Raw genomic sequence first — 27,852 nt, 5'->3', positions numbered from 1 at the left:
CCACCCCCCGCACCCCCCCCCCCCGCCACTTCAAACCCCTCAGATTGTTTTTCAGAGTCCATAGTCTCTCATGGTTCACCTCCCCTTCCAATTTGCTGCAACTCCCTTCTCCTCTCTAACTCCCCATAAAAGATTTTATTTATTTATTTGACAGACAGAGATCACAAGCAGGCAGAAAGGCAGGCAGAGAGAAAGGAGGAAGCAGGCTCACTGCTGAGCAGAGAGACTGATGCAGGGCTCTGGGATCATGACTTGAGATGAAGGCAGAGGCTTTAACCCACTGAGCCACCCAGGTGCTCCAGAGTGACAGAATCTTAAGCAGGTTCCATGCTGAGTACAGAGCTTGATGGAGGGGGCTTGATTTCGTGACCCTGAGATCATGACCTGGGCCGAAATCAAGAGTTTGGTGCGCCTGGGTGGCTCAGTTGATTAGGTGCCCGCCTTCAGCTCAGGTCATGATCCCGGGGTCCTGGGATCGAGGACTGCACTGGGCTCCCTGCTCAGTGGAGAGCCCACTTTTCCCTCTCCCTCTGCCTGCCACTCTGCCTACTTGTGCTCTTTCTGTCAAGTAAAAAAAAAAATCTTTAAAGGGGGAACCGTTAGGCTACTAAGCCACCCACATCCCCCTTGTTTTTAGATTGAAGTATAATTTTTTAATTTAATTTAATTTAATTTTATTTTTTTAAAGATTTTTATGTATTTATTTGACAGAGAGAAATCACAAGTAGATGGAGAGGCAGGCAGAGGGAGAGAGGGAAGCAAGCTTCCCTGCTGAGCAGAGAGCCTGATGCGGGACTCGATCCCAGGACCCTGAGATCATGACCTGAGGTGAAGGCAGCAGCTTAACCCACTGAGCCACCCAGGCGCCCCTGAAGTATAATTTTTAACTGCTAAGGTGTACACATCATAAGCATATAGTTGAATGAATATTGTGTGCATATCCATGTGATCATGACCCCTGTCAAGATACAGAATGTTTTTACTTCCCTGCGAATTTCTTCACACTTCCTTCTAGTCTGAGTTCCCACACTGATACCATTCCATCATGGCTGCTTAATTTTTTTCTTTCACTGCACTTCTTGTAATACGATCATATCATATCATATCTCTCTTTTGTAAGTTTTAAAATTTTAGTTCTTTACCCAGCCACTTGTGATTAGAAGGAAACGAATATTTTAAATCCTTCAGTTACTAATTTACGGAAATTATTATTCTTTGGTTTCTATCTTATTTTCTGTACTAGAATATTAGAAGCTTGTGTTTTGTCTAGAAGTCTTTTTTAGTCCTCTATGTATTATGTTCCTTATCTAAATTTAGAATGTGGAAGGGCACCGGGCTGGCTCAGTTGGTAGAGCATGTGACTCTTGATTCCATGGTCCTGAATTCAAGCCTTATGGTAGGTACACAGTTTATTTAAAAAAAAAAAAAATTAGAATGTGGATGCCATTCCAAATCTTTGCAGCAACGCAAGAACACATCTCCAATACGGGAACTGATGTGGTATTTATAAGAAGGATCTTTTTTTTTTTTTGTTTTGAAGATTTTATTTATTTATTTGACAGATAAATAATAAATTATTTATTTATTTGACAGAGCAAGACAGAGCACAATCAGGGGGAGCTGCAGAAGGAGAGGGAGAAGCAGACTCCCCATCTAGCAGGGAGCAAGATGTGGGGCTAAATCCCAGGACCCTGGGATTATAACCTGAGCTGAAGGCAGATGCTTAACGGACTGAACCACCAAGGCACCCCTATAAAGATCTTAACCTGGAGGGGTGCCTGGGTGGCTCCGTGGGTAAAAGCATCTGCCTTTGTTGTGTTTCCCCCATTTTTCTACCAGCAAAGAAAGAATGTAAGCTTTAATAACGGGCTTTTTGCCGATATAGCGATCTGAGTTCCAGATCTAAGAGGTAAAAGCAGTTGGCCTTGACAGTTGGCTCAAGGAAAACTATGCATGTTTCGAGGACATTCTGGGCGGGCGGGGATGGGGAGGTGTCAGTGGAGGACGTCAAGCCCTGGGCCCTGTGACCCCCAGTCTGCCTAAATAAAGACATCTTCGCAAGAACTGTGCATGGTTTGAAATCCTGAAGCCCTGAAATTCCTCCCGAAGTTTTGGATGACCTCCTTTTGTTACCCGTGTAATTCTGATAAATAAATTGGTACCTGATGATCGATTTCCACTTGTAGTCAGAAAAGAGCTATTTTGCATTAGGGAAAGAATGCCGTCAAGGCTATTCTTGGAGGAAAACCTGGCTTTAATGATATCCGTTACATGCACAGAGCGATGTAACATGCGAGCTGGTAATATTATTAGTGAGGGTAATCAAAACACAACAGGGATTTGGGACTAGTAACAGCGAGAGGTGGCGCGGGGAGCAGAAAGTTTAGTAGACTAAGTAGCACTGTCGTATCACTTTGTGGGGGACATTCGGGAGGGAAGCAAGCGGGTGAGTGATCAGACTCTCGTCCTTAGCAGTCTCCGGTCGGGGCCACTATATCCGCAGATGCATAGCCTGTTCCGCTGTCCTGGTCTTGCTAACTTCAACCAAATCTCCAACTCACCTTTCCCCCATGCCCCGGAGCCACTTCGCTCCTACTAACAGGAACGACTCCCAGCGCGCAGGCGCGGGCATTACCGCCCCCGGCCCCTCCACCCCCGCCTCCTACTAAGGCGTAAATTTTGCGCAGGCGCAGTTCCTCCGGCTCGCCTCCGCGCGGTGCAGCCTTTCTCCTGAGAGCTGAGGGAGGTCGCCCTGAGCGTCGCGTGTTTTGCTCTGCGACTGCGTCGCACAGTCTGACACACGGGTTGCGTCACTTCCGCCCCCTCCCGGGAGGCGGCGCTGGGCCGGTGGCAAGCCCCCGAAGGGAGCCGCAGTAGTACGACGGAAGATGGCGACGAGCGGCGGCGAAGAGGCGGCGGCGCCGGCGCCCGGGGCCCCGGCGACGGGGGCTGACACAACCCCGGGCTGGGAGGTGGCGGTTCGGCCCCTGCTGTCTGCGTCCTATTCAGCCTTCGAGATGAAGGAGTTGCCGCAGCTGGTGGCCTCAGTCATCGAGAGGTACCGGGCGGCGGCCCCGGCGAGGCGGGCGCAGAGAGGGGGAGGGGAGGTCGTGCCGGATAGTCTGGCCCCGCTTCCAGGGCTGCCTTCTGCTGCTGGGCGCCCCCCCGCTCCAGCCCCGGCTTCGGGGCTCCCCGATCCAGGCGGACGAGGGCTTGTCCAGGGCTCCTTCCTCCGGTCCATGTAAATTATCGTGCCTCGATTTCCCTTCCGAGGAAAACTTTTGAAGACGCCCTCTTCAGAGGGCGTGGCTGGACCCGTTTGGGAGTGACTTCGGGACGCTTCGCGCTCTTCGGGGAATGTCCCCGGGGCTGCCCCCTGTGTTAAGGTCATAGCATTGATGAGTTTGCATTTCTTGCCCGCACTCATCCCCCTGGCCTGGGCCGGAGCGGAGCCCGGGGTTTAAATTGGAGATGTGCCGCATAATTTAATAACGGTCTTCCCGTGGCGCTGTAATCACTGGGGGCACGTGCTGTTTCTGTGGTTGAAGCCACTAGTGACCACTCAGGACTTTTGTTTTCAGGTTGCACTTACTGTATGTTGCTACTGTAACGGTCTTTGATGAGACCATTTCAGTGTTCGTCTGAGGTCATTTTCCCACAGAAACAGTGCCCTCGCTTGCGCGCGCGCTCCCTCTCAAAATCATCTTCAGGCTCTTAAAAACGGGGTCATTTATTGGTTTGGTATTAAATCGCTTCGTCATTTTGTCCAGGGTTCTTAGATTGTGATCGTTGTGTTCAACAAGGCCATGGTATCAGGATGCCCGTGTTTTCCTGACTTAACATCGCTCAGAGGAGTCTTTCATTGGTTTAATGGTTAGACGTGCTTTTAAAGGGAGCCTCACTTTTATTTTGCTAGTCAAACCTTCAACAATCTGCAGTTGCTGATTGGGTCATTTTAGCCTCTTGCCAGCAAGGGTATATCTTAATGTCATCCAGAAGGTTAGAAACTGCTCTTTATTACTAAGGAAGGCCCATGACTTGACAGATTGTTTATTGCGATGCCTGTTGTTAGGTTTGTGATGCTTTGGATGAAGTTTTTTTTTTTTTTAAGTTATAATAAAATAATGGCCGGGTTTGGTAATTTTACTGTTAACTTTACAGATGGATTTTCCTATCTAATTATTAAGCCCGGAATATTTTAAAGATGTAAGCAAGTATCAAGATACTGCATTCAAGTTAGGTGGCCTCTTTTTTAACTGTTTTAAACATTTGGCTTGGCGGTATTTTTCCTACATTATACTCATCATGTGACTTGTAATGGATGATATACCACTCTAAAATATTTGTATTTATTTATTTATTTATTTCAAAGATTTTTTTTTTTTTTAAGATTTTATTTATGGATTTGACAGAGATCACAAGTAGGCAGAGAGGCAGGCAGAGAGAGAGGAGGAAGCAGGCTCCCTGCCGAGCAGAGAGCCTGACGCGGGACTCGATCCCAGGACCCCGAGATCATGACCTGAGCCGAAGGCAGCGGCTCAACCCACTGAGCCACCCAGGCGCCCCCAAAGATTTTATTTTTAAGTTATTTCCACACCCAATGTGGGGCTCGAATTCTCAAACCCAAGATCAATATTTGCATGCCCCACTAAGCCAGCCAGCTGCCCCTGCTTTTATGTGTGTGGCTTTAAAAAAATTTATTTATTTATTTATTTATTTATTTGACAGACAGAGATCACAAATAGAGAGGCAGGGGGAGAGAAAGGGGGAAGCACGCTCCCTGCTGAGCAGATAGTCCGATGTGGGGCTCTATCCCGGGACCCTGGGATCGTAACCCAAACTGAAGGCAGAGGCTTTAACCCACTGAGCCACCCAGGTGCCCCTGCTTTTATGTTTTTATGGACGTGACACCCTCCCATTCATCCGGTATTCCGGATCTGTCTTTTTAAAACAATAATGGTTTAGCAACTCTGTCAAGCTTGTAGAAGGAGCCAAAACCGAATATATCAAACTAGGATTGAATTTTGTCAAGTGACAGTGCCCCCTCGTGCACCCTAAGGTAATCAAGAGTTTTCTCTGTTTGTAGACAGAAGTAAGAACTCTCTTCACAATTTAGGAAAGATATCCAAGCTAATGGATGTTTACTAACAAAAGCTTTTATTGTAAGGCAGTATCCCTGGAGTCTTGCTTCCGGTTTTGTTGCTCAGTTTACTTGGAAAGGTGGTTCTATGTCCTCTTTAGGGTCTCTGAGAGGAATATCATCCTAAGAAAAGTTTTCAGAATACTTGGTTTACAAGTTGTTTACAGTAAAAAACAACCAAACCTACTAGTGTTCAGTTTGGTGTAGAGCAGAGGTCGGCATGCCTTCTTTTTTTTTTGAAAGGGCCAGAGAGTAAATATTTGCAGGCTGTACATTCTCTGTGTGTATTAGTCAACTCAGTCATTGTATAGCAAAAGCAGCCTTAGCACAAGATGTAAGTGAATGGGTGTGGCTGTGTTCACATATTAGTAGACACTAAAATGTGAATTTCATATATTTATATGTCACAAAATGGTTTTAACAGTTATTTTTCAGCCAAATAAACATTCTTAGATAAGAACCCATTCTTAAATATGGGCTGTTACAAAACCAGTGCCAGACCCTGGTTTAGAGCAGAAGTTAATACCCTACTATTCTGTTTCTCATAAGTTTTTGCCTTTCAAAAAAAAAAAAAAAATGAGGGGCGCTGTGGTATCTCCATTGGTTAAACATCCGACTCTTGATTTCAGCTCAGGTCATGATCTGGTGGTGAGATGAAGTTCAGCGCAGAGTCTGCTTGAGATTCTCTCTCTCTGCCCTCCCTGCTTGCACCTGCACTCTCTAAATAAATAAATAAAGTCTTTATTTAAAAAAAATTTTTAATGAAGATTTTATTTATTTGGCAGTGAGAGTGAGAGAGCACAAGCAGGGGGAGCAGCTCTAGGAGAGGGAGAAGCAGGAGCCTGATGTGGGTTCCATTCCAGGACCCTGGGATCTTGACCTGAGCCAAAGACAGACACTTAACTGACTAAGCCACCCAGGTGCCCCAATAAATAAAATCTTTAAAAAAAAAATGAAATGAAGGTGTCAGAATTGTGGAAGTATTTCTTGAATATAAAGTTATTGCCATGGATTATAGGGCCAGATCAGAGCCATCACTGTACAGATGCTGTGGTGGGCTTTGTTTCGTAGGTAATCAAAGGGTTATTAGGTGCCTAGGCTGCTCCTTCTGGAATTGCTGCTCTCATTTGGGGTCCCCTTTCTGTTGTCATGACTGCCATCCATGTTTCCCTCCCTTGCCTCCAGAGACCCGTTTTTCTGTTGGAATCTGCTATTCTCTGCTTCCCTTTTAGATGTCCTGACTCCATCTTTGCCAGTTCTTCCTTCCTGTGTGACAGCCCGCTCATCCATTGAATTCCTCCCTATTTAACCACTGGAGACGATGATTTGCCCTGAGACTCCTCCGTGCTCCCCCATCCCACTTGCCATCTCTAGTCTTTCATACCTTTATAGTTGGAATTGAACTTTGGGTTTGAAGAAGAGGTAGATAACAATGTCTAGGTCTAGATCCTGTTAATTAAGTTTGACTTCGTAACCAGCTGTGAAACAAAGGGGGAATAGATTTGTATGGGTAAACTGGGAAACATATTTCAAAAGTGTCCTTTGATTTTTAAAAGAAAAACATACCTGAGTTTACTTAACAAGACATTTATTTTCATTTCTACTGCCTTTTGCTAGCATTTGTTTTAATAGTAAGGATTGAAAATCTTTACAGTGCTTTTACTTTTCCAGACCAGAAATGGAGCTAGAATAAGCTCAGTGGAACACGTGCCATATTTGGGATTAGTTAGTATAATTGTTGAATGTAACCTTGTATTTTTTTTTTTTTTAAAGATTTTATTTATTTATTTGACAGAGAGAGATCACAAGTAGGCAGAGAGGCAGGCAGAGAGAGAGAGAGAGGAGGAAGCAGGCTCCCTGCTGAGCAGAGAGCCCGATGCGGGACTCGATCCCAGGACCCTGAGATCATGACCTGAGCCGAAGGCAGCGGCTTAACCCACTGAGCCACCCAGGCGCCCCTGTAACCTTGTATTTTTTTTTTTTTTTAAGATTTTATTTATTTACTTGAGAGAGAGACAGTGAGAGAGAGCATGAGCGAGGAGAAGGTCAGAGAGCGAAGCAGACTCCCCATGAGCTGGGAGCCCGATGCGGGACTGGATCCCGGGACTCCGGGATCATGACCTGAGCCGAAGGCAGTCGTCCAACCAACTGAGCCACCCAGGCGTCCCTGTAACCTTGTATTTTAAGGTCCTGTCTTCCTTTCATAACTCTGTGTGAGATATGTTGGTGACCATGATTGTCATTGAATACTTTGACCTTTCATAAGTTACCAAAAAAAAAAAAAACAAAAAGTCCGTTTCCCATGAGCCAGCCCTTCCTAGGCTGTCCTGGCCTCTTAATGATGTCTCTTTCAGTCTCTGCCTCCCAGGTATTAGATAAAATTTAGGCCAGAGAGACCTACTTGGGAAGGCGGAAGCTATTACAAAATCTCTATTAGATAGTGTTTTGTCGTTTCCTAAATCTCTTGAAAGGGAGAAAGGGATACACTGGTGTCAAGCTTCTGCCAGGCTATAGGACAGAAGTTCATGATTGACCTACAGGAAAAAAAATGCTTGCCACCAAATGATAGCGTGTAATTGTGAGATTAGTCCTAATGTCTTATTGTACGTTCACCACAGGTTTGTCAAGAGGGAAGGAGGTGCCGGAAAGCTTTTAGTTCTTTGGTTAAATGTGTGGTACTCTGACATACATACAGATGTTCAGTAAGCATATATTTTTTAATGCTGTTATTCTTAAATTGTATTCATTATGCTTACTTGTTTCCTGATCCTGTCATGAAACAGGCATAGTGGATTCTGTTCTTGGGAGTTTATGACTTTGATGAAGGGAAAGGGGTGTGTGGAGTTTCCATAGTTTAGAAAAAAGATGTAGATAGTATGGTGTCTGAGGGGGAGAAGGAAGGTGAGTCTGTGGTCTTTTATTTTGTCCTCTTGGCATTTCACCTCTTCCTGAAAAAAGCTAGAGATTTCCAGACCTGAGCCAGTTATTTTTTACTTAGATGTCAAATTAGATTTCTGTGACCAGACTGCTAGCTGCTGTTTCCCTTTGTTCTCTGCCTCACATTTTTTTTGTATGGGATATAAGCGTTTCAGATTCCCTGTTTTTCAGGAGTGTTTCAACCCCAGCGGTGTTGTGGTTGGAATGTTTATTAGAAGAAGCAGATGTCTGAGGAAGATAGCCGACCACCCAGAGGAGAGAGATATTTTTACCTATAAGTCTTATTTTCCTTTCTCTTTGTTATATTTGCCTGCAGTTCTTCATTCCTCCCCTTTCCTACCTAACTTCTTGCCCTTTGTCCCATTTTTTCCATTTCTTTGAGTCTTCTGGTATCTTGGTGTTTTTCAGATTATTGGGGAATGAGGGTGGCAGCAAGTTATTAGACTACTCATACACACTTGTTTCTTTAAAATCAAGAGATATGATAATGTCCTTTGGGCCACATGTCCACATGTCCTACTCCCTCCTTCAAGTCTTTTCAAATTAATTTCCCCATGTTTCTCCTTAGTTGCCCTAAGCAAACTGTAAGTGGAGCTTGGGAGTGCTCCAGTTTTTTGCATGCCAATGTCCATCTTTCCTCAAAGTACATTCTTGTGTTGTTGTTGTTTTTTTTTTTTAATTGGAATAAGGCAGTTGTGCATTTCTAGAGCAGGAAAATCACAAAGGGTCAACATTGAACCAGCCAGTTAAATGAGTTTATTCTTGTATTATGGATGTATTTCATTATCTGAATGGAAATGAAAACAACAGAGTAAGTTCATCCTTTGGGTGGGTAGTTTTTCTCTTAGTTCTAGTAAGCCTGTTCAGCTAAAGAAAACGGGGATAAGCAGCTCTGAACTTTTGAAATAAAACAGAAGGTAAATGACTCATTAAAATACTTCAAATTACAGGGTGGGGAAACCTTAGAACAATGACTAAGAAAATACAAGGACGAAAGTGAAAGAACAGCTAAGTGTATGAGGTAGAAGAGGGGATTTAGTAGAAGTTTTCTGCTGAGTAGGATATGACCTCTACCAGTATGATGGCCACGAAGTTGAGCATTACAAGTGTTTAAAGGTTTCTGTTTCCTCTTTTTTTGTCCACCTGACAAGTAGAAATCCTTGGTGGGCAGGAAAGCCCTTACACATCATAGATGCTCCATAAATATTTTTTCTTGGTGAAGCAGTTATTCTGAGATAAGGAACTGATCTTTGATAAATCCCCATTTATCCTAGATAAATTCCCACATAGCAGAGTGTTTGCAATGCCAGACTCGTACGTGCTATTTGAGGTGATTCATCACTCACACCGGCACCTCCCCAGTATTGAACTTCTCTTTTTGGCTCTTACGTTGATTTGGCAAGGGGATAGAGTCCTGACTGTGTACATTTCCCTTCAGAGTCTGATACTGGCTGGAGAATTAACTCACTGAAGAAGCTGTTTAGCCACAGCCTTCTGTTCTTTCGTTCTTTCCGTTTAATAAGATACGTTTTGTTTTCTTTTGTTTTCATTGTCTTCTTGTTTCATGGGTTGTGGATTAGCATCTGATTTGCTAGAATTACATAAATGTATAGTTTTAAGATTTACGGGCTCCAGATTTTCATAGAAGAGGGCATTTCCTCAGCTCAGGATAAGGGATATGGTTAAAATCCCTGAATTTGTTGTGATCTACCTGTGTCCTGGTTGGAGATAGGAGGGCGTGGGGAAACATGGGAGCTCTGGTACCTGGTGAGTTTTGGGTTTTAACATTAATCAGGTGATTTTTCCCTGAACTGTTGATTCTTGCATTATGGACTGGTCTTGTTTGGTCTTCAAAATGGGTTATGATGACCTGTATTCCCATTAGCAGTATTTTGAGTGTTCTTGGTCTACTCCTTTTTGGTCAGCACATAATATTACTAGCTTTTGGTCTTTGGCAACCAGTAATATAAGACAAATTGGCATCCTGCTATGTTTTAACTTCCTACTTCTTCAATTCTAAGTGAGTATGAAAATGATTCCTGCCTATTAGCCTTTGCTACTCCTTAAGCCTGACACACCTTGAACAAGGTGCTTACTTTCAATTTGCTGAGCTTCCCTTTCTCAATCTTGAACATAGGGATGGTAATAGTGCCTCCCAGATGGGGCTGCTGTAAGGACCGTAATGCCTGTGAAGGGGTAGGGTGTCTGGCGGATAGGAAACACTAAGTAAATACTAGCTGAATTATTTTCTTTGCAGTGAATCCGAAATCCTGCACCATGAGAAGCAGTACGAGCCCTTCTACTCCTCTTTTGTTGCACTTTCCACACACTATATCACAACAGTTTGCAGCCTCAGTGAGTATTCCATGCTTGTCACTCCCTTCTGAGGGCTTTGGGATGTGGGGTACAGTTGTGTCTTCTCTTTGCAGGTCTCTGAACAGGTTGTTAACGAAGTCTGTTTTAACACTCCTAACCTGTTCACCCAGCAGTGGAGACCACTGTCAGTCTGATAAGGCTCTGGAAGTTCCTTTACATAGGCCAACCAAGAGGGATTTGCAGAGTACTTGGTTTGGATGTCTGCTTTGTAATCTATTAAGTTAAACCATACCTTCTTAATCAAAAGCATTTTATTGGTTTCATACATACACATGTAATTACTAGTGTGTTAATTTCTGGGGGTTGAGGGGGGATGGGCGGATACCAGCTTGAGGTTCGGATGCCACTGATGAAGGCACTATTTATTTGGTTTTGGTAAGAAAGTAAATTCTCCTTTTGTATTCTCTAGTATGTCAAGGGATTTCAATTTCAGTTCCCCATCTTTTAAACTTTTTTTTTAAATTCTTATTTTCTTTTTTTTTTTTTTTTTTTTTAAAGATTTTATTTATTTATTTGTCAGAGAGAGAGCGAGCGAGAGCGAGCACAGGCAGAGTGGAGGCAGAGTCAGAGGGAGAAGCAGGCTCCCTGCAGAGCAAGGAGCCCGATGTGGGACTTGATCCCAGGACGCTGGGATCATGACCTGAGCTGAAGGCAGCTGCTCAACCAACTGAGCCACCCAGGCGTCCCAAATTCTTATTTTCTGCTATTTCTGCATTTTTACATTTTTACTTATTTTAAAAAAAAGTCCTTAAGAAAAAAAAAAAAACCTCTAACAGAGTTCTGAAGAATTTGAATTATTTACTTAAATAGTTTGCTAAGCAAGTAAAATGAAAGGAAGTTAAAGGTTGCTGGGTAACTGTTGTGTGCTGTGGTGTTTATTAGCACCACTGGTTACTGGTGGAGGAATCATTTTTAGCGTGAAGAAATTTTGTGTAGGAAACCTCTTGTAAAAGACATTTAGAACCTATGGGAAAGGGGAAGTAGTATATTCTACTAGTTAAGAGCTTGAACTCAAGAACCAGACTTCCTGGATTTGATTCTAGCCCTGTGACTTTGGGCAAGTCATTTAACCTCTCTATGGTGTAATTTCCCTATCTGTTATGAAAAAAGAGGGGGAGGGGGTAACAATAGTACCTACTCAAAATGTTGGTTTAAGGATTCAGTGGGTTAATATATGTGAAGTGTTTGGTACTTAGTGTGTTGTATTTCCTATTATAATGAATTTCCAGTAAATGTGAGATAGATTGATCTAGAAGCAGTGGATGGTATCAGTGCCAGGATGCCTTTGTTTGGCCCTTGGATTGTTGGTTCTGAATGATTTTTGTTATGGAATGGTGCTGGGAAGCTGGACACAGAGCTTGGGAGTTGTCTGGTTTGATGTGCTAGCCATGAGGCTGACCAAGCTGTGGCGGTCTGAGGTTAAGTCAAGTCCATTTCTTTCTCAGTTCCCCGGAACCAGCTTCAGTCGGTGGCAGCAGCCTGTAAAGTCCTGATTGAGTTTTCTCTCCTGCGTTTGGAGAATCCAGATGAGGCTTGTGCCGTGTCCCAGGTGAGAGTGATGGGTTCATTTGTGGCCCTTATTTTGAGGTAGGACTCTGACACACTAGTGGCATGATGGAGGAAGGGTGGTATAGAGCAGGGGTTGGTGAACTTTTCCTCTAACAGGCCAGATAGTGAACAATTTGCTGACCATTTGGTCCCTTTTGCAACTAATCTCTGTCTTTTAAACTCTGTCTTTGTAGTATGAAAGCAGCCACAGACAATACATAAATGAAAAAGCATAGCTGTGGTTCAGTAAACTTAATTTACAAAAGCAGACAGTGGGCTGAATTGGAGCTGTGGTTCACCAGCCTCTGGTATAGAGGCTGCAGAGGATTTTGCAATGATCGCAAGCTTCCATGTTCCCAGGGGTCAGGCACATAACATAAAACGGCTGAAGTGTGCCAGTTGAGAAGGGTGCCCAACCCAGCTGTAAAGGGCCAATCACTGCAGCTCCAGTCAGTCGTTGCCAGATAGCGGTGGAGACTCAGTTGCTGTATCTTGTGAATTATTGAGAAAGATAAGAAATCTGGATTTGTCTGTTGAACCTTCCATGTTTTAAAAAGTTAATGTAACTTCAAGTATAAAAATAACAATCCAACAACCACACTGTGAGCATAGTCCGACGAATTTGCAAACCAGATAGGGTTTGAGGACCATCAGCTTGTGATCTCCGCTTTAGTGTTTTCCCTGATTTCAGTTCTTGATATGAACCTGAATTTGGCCCTGTGCCAGTGAGAAGTCCCAAAAGAGTAGTATCTTCTGAAAGACATATTTGACTTTGTTTTCTTTTTAGAAACACTTGATTCTCCTCATCAAGGGCCTGTGTACTGGCTGTAGTAGACTAGACAGGACTGAAATTATCACGTTCACAGCAATGATGAAATCAGCCAAGCTGCCACAAACGGTGAAGACTCTCTCAGACGGTGAGCCTTCACTTGCCAGACCCAGTTCTTTGACTACTTCCTTGGCCAACTTTTCCTGCTTTGGCTTCTAGTGGCTCTCTGCTCATCCTTGGTTTTGGTTTTATATTTACAGTGGAAGATCAAAAAGAACTGGCCTCACCTGTAAGCCCAGAGCTGAGACAGAAGGAGGTACAGATGAATTTTTTGAATCAGTTGACGTCGGTTTTCAACCCTAGAACTGTAGCATCACCACCCATGGGTCCACAGACTCCGGTGAGTTACTCTACCCAAACATCCTCATCCCTTGGAGCTTTTAAGATGATAATACTAGAAAAAAGTAATAATTGTATCTGATATTTGTGATGTAAAATGATGTATTTGCATAGGGTAGAAAGAAATAGAAGAATACAAACCAAAAAGAAAAAATGAGGTGATTTTCTTTCTACTGTAAATATATTTTTTTTAAATTTTATTTATTTATTTGACAGAGATCACAAGCAGGCAGAGAGGTAGGCAGAGAGAGAGGAGGAAGCAGGCTCCCCGCTGAGCAGAGAGCCTGACCTGGGGCTTGATTCCAGAACCCTTAGGATCATGACCTGACCTGAAGGCAGAGGCTTTAACCCACTGAGCCACCCAGGCGCCCCTCTACTGTTGATATTATTTTGATGATCATTCTTCTAAAATTTCTTAATGCAAATAAACAGATATAAAAGACACATATAGTTTTCTGTAAAAGGCATCACACTCTCTATTAATTGTAGAATATATGTATCTTCAAGCTCTATATTTTTCTCCTCCTCTTGGGAAAATAACTAATATTTTCCCTAACATTAGTGAGGGATTCCCCTCCTCATTAACTGGGAATTCTCAAGAGTATCCATAGACCTTCTGCTTGGTTTGGGCTCTTGCTTAGATTCTGAACTGTAGGGCCTTTGTCAGCAGGTGATAATACCATGATAGGCCTTTCACATCCTTTGTTTCTCTTCAGGCTGAAGGGGAAAATGATGAGCAGTCATCCACAGATCAAGCCTCTGCTATCAAAACCAAGAATGTGTTTATAGCTCAGAATGTGGCTAGTCTTCAAGAGCTTGGTAAGACTCTTAATTGTGGTCATAAAGCTGGTTTCTCTGCTTTCAAAAATTCCGTTAAATGGAATTGTAAGGTCGAGCCTTGTCATTAATGCAGGTGGCTCCGAGAAGCTCCTGCGCGTGTGTTTGAACCTGCCCTATTTCCTGCGCTACATCAATCGGTTTCAAGATGCAGTGTTGGCCAATTCTTTCTTCATCATGCCGGCCACAGTAGCAGATGCCACTGCTGTTCGGAATGGGTAAGGTGCTCCGGGATGTGTGCTTTACCTTCTAAAGCTGCTCTCGAGAGAAACTGGGTAGTTGTTTATGGCACGCTAACTTTCTTTAATTATCAGATTATAGAAGCAAGGGATTCAAGGAGACACTTTGGTTAACCTCCTTCTCTGTCATGTTGTAGTTTTCATTCACTGGTGATTGATGTAACCATGGCATTGGATACCCTCTCTCTCCCCGTGTTGGAACCTCTCAATCCTTCTCGTCTGCAAGATGTGACAGTCCTCAGCCTAAGTTGTCTGTATGCAGGTGAGGGGTTGTGATGTCTGATCTCATTTTCTTAGTTCAGTGCAAGTATACTTTCTGGAAGCCGTGAGATCACCCTGCGTGCTCTTCTCTCTTCCCTTTCCTTGAGTCCTTATCCCTGAGGATCATCTGCTGTCTCATCTAGGTGAAAGGTCTCCATGTGAATCCTGTGAATGATACTGCTGTTGCACAACTGTTGGCATGTGATGTGCATATTTGCTTTCATAGTATATGCAGATAGTAAATATCTGCTGTATGGAAAGCAAAATGCCAAGTGCTGTTGGGATTTTGAGATAAACAGTATGTAATCATGCCTTCAAGGAGCCTTTATCGAGAACAGTTAGGACCACATGGAATAATATATAGTAGGGGGTGATAAAGGCAATAAGAGAAATGTAAAGTAGTTGGGTGCACAAAGAAGGGAGAGATGGAGTCTTGCTGTGGGAGCAAGTCTCGGGAAGCCTTTACAGAACAGGTGGTATCCGTTTATATTGATCAACACAGCAGATGTTACCCTTCATGCTCCCCCAAATTTCCCTTTCTTCCTGTTGCTCATGCTGCCTTGAGAGTGGGGTTTGACAGCTGGTGTTCGCTCTCTTTTAAGTTGCTGTGACAGGGACTTTTTAATCCAATTCACTGATCCTTGGTTTTAAATACTGTAGTCCTGTATGTCTTAGAAGGTATGCCAATTTCTGATGTTTACTTGGTTCTTTGAGTGAGGATTTGAACAGCTTTGGCAACCTGACCTTGGGGACACCAATAAATGCTGAGGTTGATCATCTCCCTACTTTCTTTCAATAGCTTTATTTTGAACATCTGGATGCAAAAGGGATATAAAGAGAAAGGCACTTTAAATTGGGTAAAGCAGTAGTAATGAAGGAGTTCTGTAGGGCAGGTGGGATTGCAACTTGGCTATCCGGAGGTAGAGGCCGAAGCAGGACTCAAAATATCCTAGAGTTTGGGGGAACATATTGTATAAGTGTGTGGAGGGAAGGGATGAAGGGAGAGAATATGTGATTAGTGGTTATTGTATAGCCAGAGAGGAAGGAGGACACAATCACAGAGGTCTTAGAAACACAGTCTAAGTCATTTGGACCAAGTCCTATAAACAGTAGAAACCACTGAAAATTGCGAGCTATATTCAAGCAGCAGTGTGCAGGATATTTTGGTGTGGGGAAATTTGGAGGCAGGAAGCTTTGTTAGGAGGAATTTTTGTAGTCATTCAGGCAAGACACAATAAGAGCCTGAGCTCGGGCAGCAGCAGGGGAACAGGAAAGCTAAAGGTACATGGGAAAATGTGTTCTCCCCTAGCTCGTCTCCAGTGCTCGTTTCCTCATCCTCTGTCCTTGATTTTTTGCAGATTTTAAGTTGGGATTATTTAATTTTTAGGAAATTTCTTGAGTATCACACGGCTATCTGTATACTTAGTTAATATTGGTTAAAGAGTCCTTAAAATTTTTTAGTTGGATTAAAGATCCCAGGTGTGGGTTGTTGAAATTTGATGGCCTGGGATTTGACATAAAGACAAGGATTTGGCCTTTGTGTCTTTGAGGAACACCAGACATGGAATGTTTTTCCACATAATCTTGGATAAATGGGATATCATTTTGTGATATTTTATTTATTTATTTTTTAAAGATTTTATTTATTGATCAGAGAGGGGGGGGAGAGAGCGAGCACAGGCAGACAGAATGGCAGGCAGAGGCAGAGGGAGAAGCAGGCTCCCCGCCGAGCAAGGAGCCCGATGTGGGACTCAATCCCAGGACTCTGGGATCATGACCTGAGCTGAAGGCAGCTGCTTAACTAACTGAGCCACCCAGGCGTCCCTCATTTTGTGATGTTTTAAAGTTAATAGGTTTTATTTTATTTTATTTTTAAGATTTTATTTATTTATTTGACAGAGAGAGATCACAGGTAGGTAGAGAGGCTGGCAGAGAGAGAGAGAGAGAGAGAGAGAAGCAGGCTCCCCGCCGAGCAGAGAGCCCGATGGGGGACTCGATCCCAGGACCCTGAGATCATGACCTGAGCCGAAGGCAGTGGCTTAACCCACTGAGCCACCCGGGCGCCCTAGATTTTATTTTTAAAGCAGTTTTAGGTTTATAGAGAAGTTGAGCAGGTTATACAGAGTTCCTATCTACCCTCTCTCCCAGTACTGTTTCCTTAATTATTCACGCATTGCATTACTAAGGTAATGAACTGTTATAATGATGAACCCAGTATTTGATATACTATTATCTGAAGTCCATTGTTTAAGTCAGGGTTTCCTTTTGTTAGGCGGTTCTGTGGGTTTTGACAAATGTGTAATGTCCTGTTCTTATCATCACTGTGACACAGTGTAGTTTCGCTGCTCTGCAGTCCCCCCGGGCTCCGCCTAGTACTCCTGCTCTCCTGCCTGCGCTGCCAGAAACCACTGAGCTTTTTACTGTCTCCATGGTTTTAACTTTGCCAGAGTGCCCTAAAATTGGAATCAGTTATATATTATGTTGCCTTTACAGGCTGGCTTCTTCTGCTTGGAGTGCGCATTTAAGTTTCCTCCCTGATTTTTTTATGACTTGATCGCTCACCCTTTTTTATTGCTGAATAATATTCTCTGTGTGGGTGTGCCATAGTTCGTGGTAGAGCATCTCAGTTGCTTCTCATTGTTGGCAGTTACAGTCAAAGCTCTAAGAAGTGCTCATGTGCAGGTTTTGATGTGGATGCAAGGGTTCAGCTCGTTCAGGTAAATACTCTGGAGTGTGATTGCTGGACCGGATGGTAATGCTGTCTAGTCTTGCTCTTGTGGACATTACTCTCAGTCGTCAGATCATGGAATGGCTTGGGGGGTAGGTTGTATTTTCTGTTCCTGTTTTGGTGGACTTCTGGGACTGTGCCATGATTGGAATCTGTGCATCTTTCCCTCCTCCTCCAGGTGTGAGTGTGGCAACTTGCATGGCCATCCTGCATGTGGGTAGTGCCCAGCAGGTGCGGACGGGGTCCACGAGCTCCAAAGAAGAGGACTATGAGAGCGATGCGGCTACCATTGTCCAGAAATGTGTAAGCTGGGTCCCCGCACCGGGGACCCCCGTCGTTCAGTGAGGAGGTAGTGCCAGGTCTACCCTCTTTCCGGGGAGAGGAAAGGATGTGGAGTCCTCTCCATAGCCTTCCCCTCGGTAGCAGGTCTGAGAGGTGGGCATTCACGTGGTTGGCTCTGCGGAAGGTACCGCGTCATCGTGGTGGCAGTGGACCTTGTGAAAGATGAGTCACTCAGTCTGCACGTGTGCTGAGGGCTTGCTGTGCATCACTGCACTTTGAGCGGAGGCCTACAGTACATGAGATAGTCTCCCAGAATGGTGGGTGTGTAGGATGCGTCCCTGTGAGGTGCTGTGATCTGATGGGGGCCTGGCTGTGTTGCTTTAGGTTGTGTGGGGGAGACATCTCTGAGAAGGTGAGCCGTGAGCTGAGTGTAACAAGGAGTCACCACCATGTGAAAGTCCAGGAAAGTGTGATGGAGTCCTGTCATTAGAAAGTGACTGGAGGATATTAAATTCTCCAAGTGAAATTAATTTGGGTGGGATTAAAATTTGTAATGAATTAAGTCAGCTCGCTCAGATTTCTTTCTGTGTATGTTTGATGTTGGACAGCTCGAAATCTATGACATGATTGGACAAGCGATCAGCAACTCCCGGCGGGCTGGTGGAGAGGTAAGAAGTATGTCTCTGCTGCATTCCTGTCTCATAGCTCGTAAGATCTCCGCGGTCATCCTTTTCTTTTGTACTTTTTCAACAGCACTATCAGAACTTCCAGCTGCTGGGTGCCTGGTGCTTGTTAAACAGCCTTTTCCTCATACTGAACCTCAGTCCCACTGCCTTGGCCGATAAGGGGAAAGAGAAAGACCCACTGGCTGCACTCCGAGTCAGAGACATCCTTTCTCGAACAAAAGAGGGAGTGGGCTCTCCCAAACTGGGACCTGGGAAAGGGTACGTGTCTACTCGATGGCTGTTCATGTGTGTTTTGTGTCACTGCCGTTTTGTATTGATGGGGAGCTAGGGTCAGCCTCTAATCTTCACATCAGTGGAACTGTTTGCCACTGTACCTGGTTAAATTTAACAACTAAGGTAGTGATCATTGTCTCCTCTCTACATCATAGCTATGTGAATTTGGACAAATTGCTCATTTTTTTCTGAGTCTGCTTATCTCTAAGAGGGGGAAATGTCTGTGTAATTTAACTTTCAGAGTTTTTATGAGGTTCAAATCAGAAAAAAATGCCTGTTTTGTAAAACGGGCTGGTGTGACTTGCAGTTAATTACTCACCTGTGTGTTTGACTTGAGGGGAGGATTGTCAGATCCTCTTGGCTTGCTTCCTAGAACATTTGCTGCCGTCCTTATGCAGTCTGGACAGTAAGCCCTGCTTGCTCAGAGAGGAGTTAGAGATAGGACTTCCATGTGGTTCAAGGTTTTATTTTCTAAGCCCAGGCATTTCTGGATTTTATTTATTTTTTGAGTCCCTGCTACGTGCTGGGCTCTTCCAGGCATGGAGGATGTAGTGCTGTTCAAAGCAAATGTCTGCTTTCATGGAGCTTATTTTCTAATTGGAGCAACAGTGAACGCAAGTACACTAGTAAGTTCATGATTGATTCTTATAGGAGTGTTTTGAAGAAAAATAGGCCTCAGCGAGGGGCTGGAGAGTGACGGGGGTGTTATTTAAGTTAAGATGATAAGAAATGGGCTCTAAGGACAAGGTGGAGAGAACATATGTGAGGTGACAGAGTGAGCCATGCAAATTTTGGGGGTATAGTTCAGATTTGGAGGTGGAGTATGATTAACATGTTTTTCTTTAAAGATTTTATATATTTATTTGACAGATCACAAGTAGGCAGAAAGGCAGGCAGAGAGAGAGGGGGAAGCAGGCTCCCCGCTGAGCAGAGAGCCTGATGCAGGGCTCGACCCCAGGACCCCGGGATCATGACTTGAGCTAAAGGCAGAGGCTTAATCTGCCTGGGATCGAGCGGGCCTAATCCCAGGACCCTGAGACTGTGACCCGAGGCAAAGGCAGAGGCTTTAACCTACTGAGCCACCCAGGCACCCCATGATTGACATCTAGCCAGGGGCCAGATCTGCCTGGGCCAAGTGTAATCTGTAAGTGGTGGAGGGTTTTCCCTAGGGGAGTGATCTGATCTATTAATTCTTAGTGACCCAAGAACCCAGCTGGTGTGGGAGTAAGACTGCAGGGACTAAGGCAGAAAGGAGGGAGAGAAGTTGGGAGGCTCATGCGTTGTTCCAAATGAGAGAGGACGGGAATTGGAATAGGGTGCTTGTGGGAAAGGTAGAGAGAAGAGGTCAAAGCAGCATGTGTTTGGAAGGTACAGCTGATAGGATTTGGTGATGGCTTGGATGGTGAGTGTGAAAGATAGGATATCAGAATTTTTTCACATAAGCAATTGGGTTGTATAATTTATGGAGACAGGGAACACTGGCTTAGGGCTTGGGTGGCAGGAAGGGGAAGAAGTATAGAATTTCGTTATTGCCATGCTGAGTTTGAGATGACTTTGAGACCTCTCTTTGTGAGATGGTGAATGGGCTATTGGTATGGATATCTAGAGTTCAAGGAGGAAGTCCAATTCTGGACCTCATTTAACAGATTATTCACTGAGTATCTTCTCTGTCCTGAGCTCTGTGTCAGTTCTGGAATGCTGTGATGTATATTAAAAAAAAAAAACAACAGAAAAACACATTTCTAAGAGACGTGAAAAGGTTATGTCAGATTGTATCTGGAGAGTATTCTAATCAGGGTATTTTGCCTGGGCAGAGAAATCAAGGCAGGTTTTCTTGAGGAAGTGTTAAGTGAACTGAAATTTGAAATAGACGTTGGGATGGTAAAAATATTAGATACCAGGCAAAGAAGGGAGATGAGCATGTTCCAGAGAGAACAGTAGTTTGTGATTTTTTGAATTTTTGTCTTTATACTTGGCACTGTAGCAGGAAATGGGAGGGCGCCAAAAGGTCTATCCTTCAAAGTAATAGTAATGTTTAAAAAACAGCTCTTGTTTCTTGACATTTAAAAAGAAAATCTATACCTTATGTAAGTTACAAACCTTAAGAAAGGGGAAAATAAGTCATCCTAAATTCTACCTCCCAAACTGGTTAAACACTCCTCCAGACATTTTTCATTGCACATGATGTGCACTGATGTGCACAAGATGTGTATGTTTACAGAACAGGATTGCCTCTAGGAAATACCGTAGATGGGGCACCTGGGTGGCTCAGTGGGTTAAAGCCTCTGCCTTCGGCTCAGGTCATGATCCCAGGGTCCTGGGATCGAGCCCCTCTTCGGGCCCTCTGCTCAGCAGGGAGCCTGCTTCCTCCCCTCTCTATCTCTGTCTGTCTCTCTGCCTACTTGTGATCTCTTTCTGTCAAATAAATAAAATCTTCAAAAAAGAAAAAAAATTGTAAATAACTTTTCAGTGGTGCTGTTTCAGACTCACTATGAGTGTTTAATGGCTGGTGGTTTTCCACCCTATAAACATGCTGTTGTTAACTGATTACCCTATTGAAGCACTTATTTAGGCTATATTAAATTTCTTGTGTTGATAAACTATGCTTTGATAAGTTTTCTGAATGTAAATCTTTGTGAACTTGTTTAATTATCCCCCTGGGGTAAATTCCCAGAAGTATGATTGTTGGAACAAAATGGCATGCTTCTGTAAAAATTTGCAGGGTTTTGCTAGACTGTTCTGATGGCACTCTCACTATCGGTATGTGCCCATGTGCCCATTTCTCCCGGTCATCTTTGAAAGTGGCTGTCATTAATCTTCATGTTTGTATAATCTTATTTATTTATTTTTTTTAAGACTTTATTTATTTGACAGTAATCACAAGTAGGCAGAGAGGCAGGCAGAGAGAGGGGGGAAGCAGGCTCCCTGCTGAGCAGAGAGCCAGAGGCAGGGCTTGATCCCAGGACTCTGGGATCATGACCTGAGCCGAAGGCAGAGGCTTAACCCACTGAGCCACCCAGGTGCCCCATAACTGTGTTTTTTACCCCCGTTTTCTCTTCATATTTCTCCTTTTTTCTTACTGATGGACACGAGCTCTTTGTGTATTGGGTCTACTAATTTTTGTCCTGTGGTCATTTGAACAAAAAGAAAAAGTTTTACTCACATTTAAAGTTTAAAACTTTGTTTTTATTCTCTTTAGTTTATGACTAGATACTTTATAGAAGTTGGTGATTTTTACCCTTTTTCTTAGAAGAATGACTTTTTTTCTTAATTGATGAGCAGTTTCTTATAAGAGGCTGTCAACCTGGAACAGATTGAAGAGATACCTAGGGCAGGGTGTGGAGAAACAGCATAGAGCATCCCTGCCCTCCAACACATACCACTCTTTTATTTCCCTCTGTTTATCAGCCCAGAAGCTCCTGAAAAGAATGACTTTTATTATTATTTTTTAAATTTTATGGGTTTTTTTTTAGAGATTTTACTTATTAGAGAGAGTACAAGCAGGAGGTGTTGCAGGCAGAGGCAGAGGGACAGGGAGAAGCAAGCTGTCCACTGAGCAGAGAGCCTGATGCAGGGACCCTGAGATCATGACCTCAGCTGAAGGCAGATGCTTAACCCACTGAGCCACCAGGCACCCAAAAGAATGACTTTTTAAAAAGTTCGATCAACCTTTGAATGTCATCATCTTTCACATCACCCTGTAAATTTGAACCGATAGTTTGAATTCTAAAATGCTGGTGTTTGGAAGCCTTTCTGTAGTCCTGGAGTTCTTAACCTGAAGCCTATGGGTCCTGAGGCAGGCTATGAGTGGGCTTCAGGGAGATGAAGTTTTCGAAGTTACATGTAGATATTATGTGTGTATTTTTTTTTTCTTCTGGGGACAGGTCCATAGTTTCTGAAAGGGGTCAAGGCCCCAAATGGCAAGATGCCTGTTTTTGAGGTTGTAATTTGTTTGTTTGCTGTTTTGTTTTTTTGTGTGTGTGTAGGCACCAGGGATTTGGGGTGCTCTCCGTAATACTGGCAAACCATGCTGTCAAGCTGTTAACCTCTCTCTTTCAAGACCTACAAGTGGAAGCTCTGCACAAGGTGAGGGCTCATGCTTGGGGTCAGCATCTCCATTGCTGGCTTCACTTCTGGGGAGCTCCCATGAGCCGGCCGATCCTGTTACTTCCTGCTCAGTTGGAGGACATGAATTCTCTTTTGCTACGGTTCTCTTAAGGGCTGGGAGACAGATGGTCCTCCTGCGGTCCTGAGTGTTATGGCCCAGAGCACCTCCATCCAGAGGATCCAGCGGCTGATTGACTCTGTTCCACTGACAAACCTGCTGTTGACATTGCTCTCAACCTCCTACAGAAAGGTGGGTTTTGTCAGTGCTTCTGAGAATTGGAAGCTCTTACATAACCCTTTCAAAATGATGGAGAAGATTGTATACCATGACCTTCATAATCTCAAGAGTTGTGGTTATGGTTTTGAAGATGAGCAAAATTCTTAAATGATTGCACATTTGAATCTGTTGTTGATTGCAGTGTTGTGATACATATGATTGCTTCGTGCTTTGAGACGGTTGTCATGCTGATGCAGTAGCTTAGAGGGCACTCTGGAAGCACTCCTGATTCAATTCTTTTTTTTTGTTTTTTTGTTTTAAAGATTTTATGTATTTATTTGACAGAGAGAAATCACAAGTAGATGGAGAGGCAGGCAGAGAGAGAGAGGGAAGCAGGCTCCCTGCTGAGCAGAGAGCCCGATGCGGGACTCGATCCCAGGACCCTGAGATCATGACCTGAGCCGAAGGCAGCAGCTTAACCCACTGAGCCACCCAGGCGCCCCCTGATTCAATTCTTGTCCATAGTTTTGGCTTTGGAGTGCCTTGGTGGGATAAAGTGCCTCGAAGGAAAGGTGCGATTAGAAGGACTTCCTAGATTTAGAGGAAAGGAAAAGATACAGAGAAAGTGTCTCATGTGGTGAACGAGGTGAATTAGGGCGGCTCCATTTTTGTGACCAGCAGTTACAAAGCCTCCTGCTTTCCTAGGCCTGCGTCCTGCAGCGTCAGAGGAAGGGCTCCATGAGCAGTGACGCCAGTGCCTCGACCGACTCAAACACCTACTATGAGGATGATTTCAGCAGCACGGAGGAAGACAGCAGCCAAGGTAGAGAGGGCTCTTTTTGGTCTTCAGGAGACAGGCAGCAGAGTGCAACGGGAAGTTCCCCCATGGCTTCCTTTAGTGTTCTGTTTGCCGTCTTCACCTGCCTAGTGTGGATCTTGATTTTCTGTGCCCTCAAAGGTGACATCTTATTTAGGAGTAACTTGAACTGTGGAGACTGAAGGACAGAAACTACTCTCAGTGAAGCCCGGATTGCTTTTTAGCCCTTCCCCTCCAAGATCAGAATACATCTCCATTCCTCTTTCTTTTTGTGTGGACGCATTTCGGGAACTCTGTTCTGAGCTTTCCCAGTGAATCTCCAGAGGTTGTGTATGAGGGATTTGGTTTGGCTGTTGTCATCGATGTGTGGCTTGGGGAGGAGTAGGGAGAGGAACTCCAGACTCTGTTGCAGTGAGCAACAGGGCAAAACGAGCACGCCCTCTTGTCTTAGTTTGGAGATTGAATAAGAAAAATGTCTCAGGTTCTTTATAATCAGGTTTGTGGGAGTAATGTATAGTATTGTGAAAGGTGCAGCTCTTACTTTGGGCATTACAACTGATAGACAAGTAAAAATTTGTTTTTCAAAATGTTTGACTTGTTGCCAGTAAAGTGACATCATTGGGTTCCTTAAGAAATACCAGTTTTATTGAGGTACAGTATACATCCGTAAAATGCTCCTGTTTTATGGGTACATTTGGATGAGTACTGGCAAATTTATGCAGCCACGTAACTACCACCTGAAATCAAGATATCCTTGTGTTCCTTTTGACGTAGACACTTTCACAAAGCAGATGTACTGAAAACTTTGTAAAAATGTGTGATTTTTATTACTTATTTCTTTCTCTGTTTAGATGATGACAGTGAGCCTATTTTGGGGCAATGGTTTGAGGAGACCATCTCCCCCAGTAAAGAGAAAGTGGCACCTCCGCCCCCTCCCCCGCCTCCTCCGCTGGAGAGCTCTCCTCGAGTTAAAAGCCCCAGTAAACAGGCCCCTGGTGAGAAGGGCAACATTTTGGCTAGTCGCAAAGATCCTGAGTTGGTAAGAGTGAATTTCTGAGGTTTAGGGGAGGGAGAGATGGGGAGAAGGTGTGTGAGAAGTAGATTGTTTGAACTAAAACATTTTGTAGATTGGATTAACTGTAATATTTAGATATTTTTTTCTTAAGACTTATGTGTACCCCTGGTGTTTGAGTTGTATTCTTGGTATTGTTTCTTTGAGAGTTAGTAACATGACCTTTGGAGTTAGAAGTGGGTTTGAATCCTGCTTCTGCCACTCCTGGCTCTGAGACTTTGGGCAAGAGTCTAAAACTTCTCCAAGCCTGAGTTTTATCTTCTGTCATATGGGAGTGATTGTATCTGCCTTTAGGGGTGTTGTGAAGAATGAAAGAGCCCTTAGCGTAGGTGTGGTCCATCCTAAGTGCTTGCTAAATTATTTGTTCAGGCAGCGTTTCTAGATGATGTACTATGTGTCAGCGCTGTTCTAAAGCTAGATTGATAAGGCAGATACGGAGCACACTTTCATACAGCTTCAGCTCATCAAGGTTGTGGACATAAAACATTTACACAATAATTCAGTTCATTTTGAGAAACAAAGAGCTGAGAATTTTGTGTGTGTATAATGATCATACAGGCCTCAGAATTCCTTCTTTTTTTTTTTCCTAAAAGGTTTTATTTATTTATTTGTCAGAGAAAGAGAGCACAAGCAGGCAGTGTAGGAGGCAGAGGAAGAGGGAGAAGCAAGGCTCCCCGCTGAGCAGGGAGCCAGAGGCGGGACTCGATCCCAGGACTCTGGGATCGTGATCTGAACTGAAGGGAGCTGCTTAACCGACTGAGCCACCCAGGAGTCCCAGAATTCCTTATTTCAGTAATGTCCTTGAGCTGAAGAAATTCAGGGCCTTAGAGGAATGACAGAAGCAAGTCTATCTAGAAACCTCTGTCTTCCCACAGTGTTTTCTGAAGTCTGTTGTGTTCAATTGGTGCCATTTTGTGTAACTGGTAGAATTATGTGAGAAAGATTGTTATAATAAATTTTATCCCACTGTAGGGGATTTAAAATCTGACCCTTTAATTCATGGCTTTTGTTGCATCATATCTGTGGGCGTGGTTTAGTTCTCTTTATATTCAGGATTTGGAGGCAGTCTGGGCCTATGGACCTGATATAAGGTTCTTTATGGTTTTTTTTCAGTTCTTAGGCCTGGCTTCCAACATTTTGAACTTCATCACTTCTTCCATGCTGAACTCGCGGAACAATTTTATCCGAAACTACCTGAGCGTGTCTCTTTCAGAACACCACATGGCTACCCTGGCCAGCATCATTAAAGAGGTGGACAAAGATGGACTCAAGGGTCAGTAGGCAGGATAGGGGCTTGGTGGATTTTTTCCCCCAGTGACGTTTGGCTGTTGGCAGGGAGGTGTGATGCATCAAGGGGCTGCTTGAATAATGAGTGTCCTTATTTGCTTTCCAGGTTCATCAGATGAAGAGTTCGCTGCTGCTCTCTATCACTTCAACCACTCTCTGGTAACTTCTGACCTTCAGTCACCCATTCTGCAGGTTTGTCTGCACCGATACCTTCGGCCAAGTGCTGTGTGTCTGCTCCCAGTAGGCTGTAGTGTTCTGATTACAAAGGAACATGGCTTGTTGTGGAAACACCTTCACTGGGAAGAGTTTGAGAGATTATTCTAATATGTCCCTCTGCCCCGTCAGGATCATTTCAAGACAGAAAAAAATGTGTTCTTTATCCTCAAGTCGTTCAGTAAGCTTAAAGCAAAGGAAAAACTACAAAACCAGCTCCTAATGAGTGTCCTAGTAGACAGGTGGGCAAAATAGATAAGATGGCAGTTTATAAAAAAGGGACATATCAGTGGCTAACAATCCTAGGAATTGCTTAACTCCACCAGTAATCCAAGGAATCCATGTAGGAAATGTGTTTTAAAAATGTCATTGAAATTACAGGAGGTAGATGCTTTCTGATACAAGCTTACTTGCAAACTCACCAGCAAAATAAAGCCTGGGAGCTTGATTGAGGCCTTAAAAAATCTTAGGGTTTTTTTTCCCCACTAGTAAGTGATGTCTTGAATCCTGTATCTCAAATTCCTCCTTTCATTAGTTTTATATATACGCTTATTTTTACATTTATATTCTTTAAATTTTCAAATTACTTGATTGCTTTTAGCTTTATAGTAAATGATACCATCCTCTCTATATATAGTCTTGTTGGGCTTTCTTTTTTCATTTAGTATTATTTTCCAAGATTATATTGCCAAGATTCATCTGTGCTATTGCTAATTCTATAGTTCTTGTTTTGCCATATGCTGTGCCATTGTGTTTGTGACTGTACCAATTTATTCATCTCCCCTCTGCTCCCACTGATGGACCTTTTGGTTGTGTCAGGGTTTGTTGCTACTCCAGGTGTTGCTGTGATCTTGTACTTGTCCCCTGGATAACCGGGGGTTCTCATGGGCAGATAACTGGGAGTAGATCTGGTAGGAAACCGAGTATGTGACTGTATGCAGGTAATGCCAGACTGCTCCCTCAAGTGGCCACACCAGTGCAGCACCTGGCTGGTTCAGTCTGGAAGAACAGGCGACTCTTGATGTTAGCATTGGAAGTTTGAGCCCCACATTGGGTATAGAGATTACTTAAAAAAAAAAAAAAAAAAAGCACCAAGTTTTACCATTACCCGCAATGTGTCAGATTTATAGATTCACTTTTTCTCCCACCATTTGACAATGTGGTGTTTTTTCCTCCAATCCCAATGCGAGGCTTGAACTCATGACCCTGAAATCAAGACCTGAACTGAGTTTAAGAGTCCAACACTGAACTGAGCCACGCAGGTAGCCCCCACAGTGTCATATTTTAAGAATAATTTTTTAATGTGGTCAGAGTTAGTGATTCTCAATCTCTTAGTGTGCATAAAGATCCCTGGGGAATTTATTTAATAAATGCAGATTTCTGTTGCAGCTACCCTTCACTTCCCCTGGAAGAATTAAATTTGGTAGATCTCTCTAATAGTTTGCCCTAAGATTGTTGTGAAAATTTTTCACTATTCTTAAGATTATTTTGGTGGATTCTCAGAATCAGGACACAGTTCAGGGGTATGTACTTCCCCCAAGGGAACAAAATCTAGGAATCTATTTCAAAAGGTTAAACATGATTCTTAGCATCCCAAGTTATTTGAAAAATTCTTAAAAATTTATTTAATTGTTTAAAAAGATAATTATAAAACCTATTTATAC

General features: G+C 43.5%; 1 protein-coding gene across 7 annotated transcripts in view; it reads left to right on the top strand.

Moving 5' to 3' along the window:
- The first annotated feature begins 2,824 nt into the window (after window positions 1-2,824).
- UBR4 (ubiquitin protein ligase E3 component n-recognin 4) overlaps window positions 2,825-27,852 on the top strand; it is a 135,456-nt gene continuing 110,428 nt past the window's right edge. For all 7 annotated transcript variants that reach the window (XM_059137659.1, XM_059137654.1, XM_059137657.1 and 4 more), the window contains exons 1-17: window positions 2,825-3,058; window positions 10,335-10,432; window positions 11,899-12,002; window positions 12,789-12,918; window positions 13,031-13,170; window positions 13,886-13,988; window positions 14,083-14,224; window positions 14,383-14,507; window positions 17,413-17,537; window positions 18,125-18,184; window positions 18,270-18,460; window positions 22,462-22,561; window positions 22,695-22,832; window positions 23,505-23,622; window positions 24,468-24,655; window positions 25,802-25,961; window positions 26,082-26,167. In XM_059137659.1, coding sequence (XP_058993642.1) covers window positions 2,889-3,058; window positions 10,335-10,432; window positions 11,899-12,002; window positions 12,789-12,918; window positions 13,031-13,170; window positions 13,886-13,988; window positions 14,083-14,224; window positions 14,383-14,507; window positions 17,413-17,537; window positions 18,125-18,184; window positions 18,270-18,460; window positions 22,462-22,561; window positions 22,695-22,832; window positions 23,505-23,622; window positions 24,468-24,655; window positions 25,802-25,961; window positions 26,082-26,167 — 2,178 coding nt within the window. In that variant the 5' untranslated portion in view covers window positions 2,825-2,888. The remainder of the gene's footprint in view (window positions 3,059-10,334; window positions 10,433-11,898; window positions 12,003-12,788; window positions 12,919-13,030; window positions 13,171-13,885; window positions 13,989-14,082; window positions 14,225-14,382; window positions 14,508-17,412; window positions 17,538-18,124; window positions 18,185-18,269; window positions 18,461-22,461; window positions 22,562-22,694; window positions 22,833-23,504; window positions 23,623-24,467; window positions 24,656-25,801; window positions 25,962-26,081; window positions 26,168-27,852) is intronic.

Source organism: Mustela lutreola, chromosome 10 (assembly GCF_030435805.1).
Source record: "Mustela lutreola isolate mMusLut2 chromosome 10, mMusLut2.pri, whole genome shotgun sequence".
Classification (NCBI taxonomy): Eukaryota; Metazoa; Chordata; class Mammalia; order Carnivora; family Mustelidae; genus Mustela; species Mustela lutreola.
This window is presented reverse-complemented; position numbering and strand designations above follow the sequence as displayed.